Source organism: Pediculus humanus, genomic scaffold, assembly GCF_000006295.1.
Source record: "Pediculus humanus corporis 1103172107733 genomic scaffold, whole genome shotgun sequence".
Lineage (NCBI taxonomy): Eukaryota > Metazoa > Arthropoda > Insecta > Psocodea > Pediculidae > Pediculus > Pediculus humanus.
Window position 1 is genome coordinate 98833 of NW_002987336.1, and position 7570 is coordinate 106402.

The window sequence follows — 7570 nt, forward strand, 5'->3', positions numbered from 1 at the left end:
TTGAGCGACATATTTGTTTTATGTAAATTCGCCATTTCAGTTAATTTTGACAATTACTTTTAGAAACAATTCGATGTTTTGAAACAATAAGTTTAATAATCGCTATTTTTCTTCCAAACAAAATTAATATCAAATATTTTTTTTTTAACGTTTTTTTCTTTTTTTTTTTGTGAAATGTAATTTTACAATTATTAAGGTATGTGTAAAAGGAAATATTAAACAATAAATAAATTCGTGTATCTTTAAATTTATGCGTGGTAAATTCCAAAAAAAAAAAAAAAGAAAATATATATATATATTTATTAAAAATAATTGTAACTTTATTTGATCAATTGTCTGACTAATTTTACTGAATAATTAAAAAATAAAGCTTACAATTCTTCGAAAAATGCTACGCGAGCTTTTGTAGACCCGGACTTTACCTAAAAAAAGAAAAAAAAAAGACAAAATAAGTGAAATATTTAGTATTACTACTACTACTACTACTACTACTAATATTTAAAATGGATGTTTAGGTTAACATTCAAAAATAAAACTTACGATAATGTGTGTGCCACAGTTAGCATCAAAATTAATCGAGGTAATTACTTACAATAAAGTTATTTAAACAATTTTTTTCTGATACAATAATAATAATAAAAAAGTTAAATTAATAAAAACATTTTGAATTTAAATAAATCTCACCTTTCTAAGGGTAGAGTATTTATTTTCCCCTAATCTAACTTGTTCATCGTGTAAATTGTCTAGCTCTGTCGTTTTTTCTCCAACTTTTAATTCTTCTATTTCACTTCTTAAATCTCTCAATTGTTCTTGAACTTGTTTACTTTTCTCTAAATATTCCACTCTGGAAAGAACAACAGGGAAATATATACACTGATGCAACCCGAAAAAAAAAAAAAATAATAATAATAATAATAAAATTACCTTTCTTTTTCTATTTCTAACGATAATTGTTGAACATCATGATGACAAAGTGCGTCATATTGTGACAAATCTTGAGGTACGTTACGGCGTAATGGATCTATATCATCGTGACCATCAACGCAAACAACGGTACTATTGGTAAACATACTAGATACAGTCTGATATACGAAAAAAAAAAAAAAAAATTATTTAAGAAAAAAAAAACAAACGCGATAAATATAGATATCTTTAAAAAGAAATTTCCTTACTGAATTTGTTAAATTATGAAAAGCGTTAATTGATAAAAATTCCAAAAGTTTTTCTTTAGCTTGTTTTTCGGCAAGACGAGCTCTGAGCAAATGATCTTTAAGTCTCTCAGCTTCAGCAGCTCTTCTCTCTGATTCTTCGACTAATCTTGCCGTTAAAAATTCAGCTTCCCTAGTTTTTCTTTCTAAAAGTACTTTTTCCTCCTCAGTCTGAGAATAAGAAAAAAAAAATATATATCATCATATCCTTATATCCTTTTATAAAAAAAAAAAAAAAAAATTACCTTCATGGCACTTAAACGTATTCTTGTTATTTCTTGTTCAGCCTCTGATGCCTTTTGACTAAGCAAGATAGCCTCTTCTTCTGCAACTTTTGATTTTTCAGCCAACAACTCTGCTGTTTCCTCAGATCGTCGCTTTTTACGATAAAAAAAAAAAATAAATTTTAATAATCGATATGATAAATATATATTAAAGATAATTTTGTTTTCACATACCAAGGCTTCATTTGCTAATTTAATTTCTTCTTGATAATGCAAAAGTCTTTGTTCCATTTCAGCCCTATCCCTTTCAGCAGCTTCTCTTAATTGTTTTTCTCTAGCTAATTTATTTCTTTCTATTTGCCTCCTTTGTTTTTCTTCTTTCGCTTGAGCTTTCATCTGTTGAAGTTCCATAGAATCCGGTTTTCTTCTTCTCATAAACAAATCATGATTTCCTATACATAAATCTAAAATCTAAAAATATAAAAAAATTGAAATGAAATTTTCAAAATTTTTTTTTGTGGTTTTGCAATATATAAAATTGTATGAGACTTACCAATTTGTTCATTCTAACTTTTTTTGAAAAAAAAACAAAATTGGGAGATAATTTATCGACAGTTTTTAAAATAAATTTTTTATTCTCAAAAGATATATCTCTTATTTCAGCCCAAGTAAATGTTATTGTCGGTGCTAATTTATTTTCTCTTTCATATACATTTAATCCTAAAGCTGTTACTCCGAGCCACAGTTCAGATTGCCTCTTATTCTGTAATAAAAAAAAAAAAAAAAACTCTCATGTGCAAGTAAGAAACAAACATGACTTGTTACACCAAATTGTAATGATACTAACAGTTATGGGAAAATAATTAACGCCATACATGTCTAAATCTTGAGCAATTTTTAAATATTCCATTTCAGCTTCGTCTCTTGACATTCCTCTGTGATCTGCATACCAAATCTTAATTCTATCTTCCCACATCTCGGGAGTCATTTGATATTGCCCGATAACTCTTTGAGGTAAAAGAACTTCACTAGATAGCATTTCAGGTTTGTAAGTTGATTCATCATAATCACCATACTGTATGAAATTACAAGTGTACATATAATTGCATTTTTAAAATTTTTAAAATAAAATTTTTTTTGAGAAAATACCTTAGCTTGAACTGCATAACTAGCTAGTAAAACACTGGCTTCAGGAGGGCAATATATATCCATAGACAATATAGCTTGTTTCACTTGCAAAAAAAATAAATGTTGAGTTACTTCCTGGACTAGTTCATCTGCCACATCTTCAGCATAAAATTTAGCTAAAAGCATAAACGTCTGTGCTGCACCTGACTGAGCAATATTTTGATCCTGAACTGAAACCCATAGTTACATATAAACTAATTTTTTGAAAAGGCTTTTTAACACAGAGAATATTATAACAGAATATACTTCATCTTACCCTTTTTATCTAATTTTAACCATGAAATAAATCCTTTAGTATCTTCATACTGTAATCCAAAATACCATGTTTCTCTTAGTCCTATTGTCAAACAAACTAAATCAAATAACTCCCTTCCTGTAGCTTTCCACTAAAATTATATAATAATAATAATAGTAATAATAAGGAAAATTGATGTTAAATAATAAGTTATGAAATTTTATTACAAAATAATTTTTGTTTTTTTTTTACAATTACCTTGAAATGATTTGTTTTTTAAATCAAAATATTTATTAAATATTATTGGTATGAGTTTCTCACGGATAATTGTAATATTGCAAAACAAAAATCACACAAATAAATAATAATAAATAATTGTGCAATTAAATACATTTTTTTAGTATTTTAATTGAACTTAACAAGAAACAATTTTTTTTTTTTTTTTTAATGTAAAATTATAAACAATAATGTTAAATGATACACGGTTACATATTTTTCATTAAAAACCCATGAAAATTTTTAACATTTTAATTAATAATTAAAAATTGATGAAATCTTATCGGAGGGTAATTAATAAGAAAAATAATGACATAATAAAAAAAAAAAAAATGCCTACCTCTAAATTAAATTCCAGTTCGGCGTCCAGAGTGCAAACTTTTACGGGAAAAGATTTTCCTGACTTTTTTCGTCTGAAAGGCGGCATATCAATCATTTTTGCAAAAAAAACATTTTTATTAACTTAATCCGAAATACACATTATAACAAATAATAAAATTTAACTTAAACTTCAACATAAAATCGGTTTTATACATAATAAATTGATAATATTTATAAATAAAAACGCCATATTGACACACACTGAAGGAAAGCAGTTAGACCGGGCCAAATAAAGATAAAAGTTTCAAAGGAAGTTTCAAAACATTTTTAATAAGTTTTGACATTTGTTGCAATTGTATGCAATTTCATTTTTTCTTTGTTAAAGTACAGTGATAATCTAAAATTTACAAAAACGAACCCTTTTAAATTGTTAACATTTAAACAGATAATCTTATTACCATCATTATTTGCCCATCTAACAATCTTTTCAATAAAAAAAAATTCACTTTAAAAAACTAATGTAAAAACAAATCCTTAAAACTGTAAAATTTTGAATTTTCACAATTTGGATTTCGTTTAAATTTTCCTAAGGTAAATAATTGTCTAAGAATTCTCTAAATTCAATCTAAATTGGACTCATTTTCTTTTCTATTAGCTTCATCATTTATAAGTTTGATATATTTTGCAAAAACTTAAAAAAAACTTCATAACGGTCACATGCATCCTTTATCATTTTCAAACTCCAAAAAAAAAAAATGCAATTTTAGAAAAATCATTCCATGAAACTAATTTAAAAAAAAAAAACTAAAGGACAGGATAAAATAAAAAAGCAATACAAAGTACTGTTAGTGTTTTATTAATCAAACAGAAGAAAATAAAAATCAATTCAATAAATATTAAAAATTAAATTAATTTCAGACAAAATTTTTTTTTTTTTTAAATTCAATTAAGGCAAATTAAAGTATTTTTTTTGTTTTTTTTTTTTTCAGAAAACATTTTTTGTTACCTTCTATGAATAATAAAGTTGGTTAAACTTAAAATTAATATTAATGCTTTACATGAGTTTATTAAAAAAAAAAAAAAAAAAAAATGAATATTCGGTTTGCATTTCAATGTGGCAAAAATTTCCGATTATTTTTTTTATATGAAAAATTAAAAAATAGTTTTCTTTTACGATTTACTCGATTATTGTGCCTTTAGAGATGTAAGACCGGCTCTCATGATTTCATCAACCAATAACAAATTGCTTGCAATTACAGAGCTGAAAATAAAAACATACAAAATGGTAATTTCAATTATTATTATTATTATTTTCATTTTTTTTTTTTTTTAAATTGAAAATTCATACCATGAATTAATCATTTGTTTTTTAACTACATAATTATCATATATTCCTCTATCGGCTGGCATTAATGGTTCCCCTGTTTCCAAATCTAAACCTACAACTGCTCCATTGTAGGCTGCTGCGGTCAATTTGACCATGCTATCCTGAGAATCAAATCCACTATTGATGGCTAAAAAAAAAAAAATTCAAAATTTTTTTTAAAATCGTTCATCTCTTAAAAAATTTAAACTCCAAGGAATTAAGATAGTGTAATACTTACCCAAAGTTTTAGGAATGATTAATAATGCCTCGGCAAAAGCCTGAATACCTAGTCTTGTTTTTCCCTTAACTGTGTCCTTGTAGGCCAATAATTTTTTATTGACGGCAACTTCAAAAGCTCCAGCTCCCGGAACCAACGCTTTGTCATCGATCGCGTTTTTGATTGCACGAGTACCATCTCTGATGGCGTCCTTGATTTGAATTAAAGAATGCTTGTCTGGACCCTTGACAACAATGGTAACACTCTTTGGAACTTTGCATTCTTCGACAAAAGTATATTTGGTTTCACCCTAAATATAAAAAATTATTGTTTTATATTTAATTTTTGATGATTCATTGAATATGGCGATTTATTTGACGTTTTGCCGTTCTTACCAAAACATGTTCGTAAACGAGACCGGCCCAACCTAAATGTTCTTCTCCAACTTCGTCTAAACTGTTTAAGGCAACACCACCACAAGCAAGAGCAAGACGCTCCATGTTTCTCCTTTTAGCTCTACGTAAAGCAATAATACCTTCTTTTGCTAATAAATCTAATGACATTGGATCAATGCCCTAAACATGGATTTAAGTTTTAATTATTATTATTATTTTTTAAATAAACTCAACTGAACAAAGAGAAAAATATAAATCAATTTTACCTTTTGATTAATAACGACAAACTTTTTATCCGTTCCATCACATAATTTCTTTTTTAATTCGACAACTTTTTTAACTCTAGCTTCGATAAAGCTTCTCTCAGCTAATACTAATTTTTCCCTCTCTTCAGCAGTTTTGTAAAAAAAACCAGAATTTACTTCACTGTAATCAAAAGACATCATAGAATTTTAAAAACATACTAAAAAAAAAAAAATAACTAATTTTATTTCAAACCTGAACTCACCTTTTTTCATATTCCATACTAACATTACAAGTTAATATGTAGGCATTTTCAACTCTTTTAGGCATATCAGGATGTCTTGAACCATGATCTAGAACAAGACCTTTAACAAGGCTTGTTTCTGTAGCTGTTTTATGTTGCATATCAATTATCTCAATCATATTTAAATCGATATCTTGCCCAGGAGTGTAAATTGATAAAACTGCATCGACACAAACCTAAAAAAATGTATTTGAAATTATTAAAAAATTTGAAAAGCTGATCAATTCTCAAGAAAAAAATTTTTTTTTTAAACTCCACCTCAGTCAACAAATCTGCAAGTGAATGATGTAATTTTGTTTTTAATGCAGTTCCTGCTACATGCATTAAACTTTCCTTTTCAACTTCGATTGGAATTTTTAACTCATCTAAATATTCTAATGTTTTGGCTCTGGCTTGATCGAAACCTTCGGTTAAAACTCTGGGATGTAAACCCTGATAGAAAATTCATGGAATAATTAATAATGGAGACATTTTTCAAATTACTTTTATCTAAAATTTTCAATAACTGACCTCAGAAATGTACAAATCTGCTTGTTTTAATAGTTCACCAATTACTAATACTGTTGAAGTGGTACCATCACCTGTCATATCATCCATTGCTGTGGAGGCTCTTGCAATAAGACAAGCTGTAGGATGCTGGATTTGCTGTAATTTGATAAATTAAAAATTTTTTTTTTTTTAAATAATAATAATACTACAAGATCTTAACTATAAGGGGACCTATACCTCAGTAAAAATTTATTTTAACTTAATTTAAAAATTTTTTGAGATTAGCCAAATTCTTACCATTTCATGTAACAAGACATTTCCATCTTTTGTAATTTTAATGTCTCCAGCTCCTGAGACCAACCTAAGAAAAAAAATCAAAATTAATAAACCAAAAAAAAAAAAAAAACTTATTATAAGTTATGAAAGTGATTTCATTATATTCGTGGGTGAGTCAGACAATAAAACTGCAACATGCGATTTTTTGAAACATGATTATCAAATATTAGGAAAGATACGTCAAATAATAATAACAATTTATAAACTTATGGGCAATAAATTATAACTTAAAAGCTCGTGATTTCATAGAAATTCAAAATTTCAACGATATTTAATATATAAAAAGCACATGGTATTCCCGATAAAAGAGTAACCGGTTAACACCTAATAATTGGCAATTAAAAATAAATAAACTTACATTTTTAATGTTCCCTTTGGACCAAGATTTGTTCTCATTACATCTTGAATACCTTTTGCAGCAGATATATTTACGGCTAGGGCTTGTGCAGCTCTAGCAAATTCGGCTTTAGGATTAAGCAAGCTAATAGCAGCCATTTTTCAATAAACTTAAAAAATTTATGGCCGACTTTCCTGTGATTGTTTGTAAATTATAAAAAAGTTTTCAAACAATTTTAAAACAAATTTTTTTTTTTTACAACGAAATACGTTATTTTCCTTTGAGAATTTAGAATTTACGTTCAAATGCACGCTAAGTAGTTGTTAAGTAAAAAGTTAAAATTTCCTCTATTTTTACATATCTTAAAATTAATAAAAATGTCCGATACGGAAAAGGTAAATCCAGTCAATTTTACTTATTAAGCTTTATGT

General features: G+C 26.8%; 3 protein-coding genes across 3 annotated transcripts in view; 1 reads left to right on the forward strand and 2 right to left on the reverse strand.

The window, feature by feature from the left end:
- Positions 1-371: 371 nt before the first annotated feature.
- Positions 372-3558, reverse strand: Phum_PHUM322080 (Merlin, putative; the record flags this gene model as incomplete). The annotated part of the gene is made up of 11 exons (XM_002427442.1): positions 372-422; positions 685-844; positions 925-1082; positions 1134-1379; positions 1454-1585; positions 1667-1884; positions 1982-2195; positions 2280-2507; positions 2582-2790; positions 2877-3006; positions 3472-3558. 11 exons carry the CDS (start codon positions 3556-3558, stop codon positions 372-374), a joined length of 1833 nt encoding a protein of 610 aa, XP_002427487.1.
- A 1079-nt stretch (positions 3559-4637) lies between these two features.
- Phum_PHUM322090 (T-complex protein 1 subunit zeta, putative) lies at positions 4638-7297 on the reverse strand (the record flags this gene model as incomplete). The annotated part of the gene is made up of 10 exons (XM_002427443.1): positions 4638-4713; positions 4801-4966; positions 5057-5345; positions 5431-5610; positions 5697-5856; positions 5939-6153; positions 6236-6409; positions 6488-6622; positions 6764-6827; positions 7161-7297. The coding sequence occupies 10 exons, from the start codon at positions 7295-7297 to the stop codon at positions 4638-4640; spliced, it is 1596 nt and encodes a 531-aa protein (XP_002427488.1).
- A 219-nt stretch (positions 7298-7516) lies between these two features.
- The window catches only part of Phum_PHUM322100 (Ran-specific GTPase-activating protein, putative), a gene marked incomplete at both ends in the record, with an annotated part of 2256 nt that continues 2202 nt past the window's right edge, over positions 7517-7570 (forward strand). The window contains one exon of the mRNA XM_002427444.1: positions 7517-7534. Within this exon, the coding sequence (XP_002427489.1) occupies positions 7517-7534 (18 nt within the window). The remainder of the gene's footprint in view (positions 7535-7570) is intronic.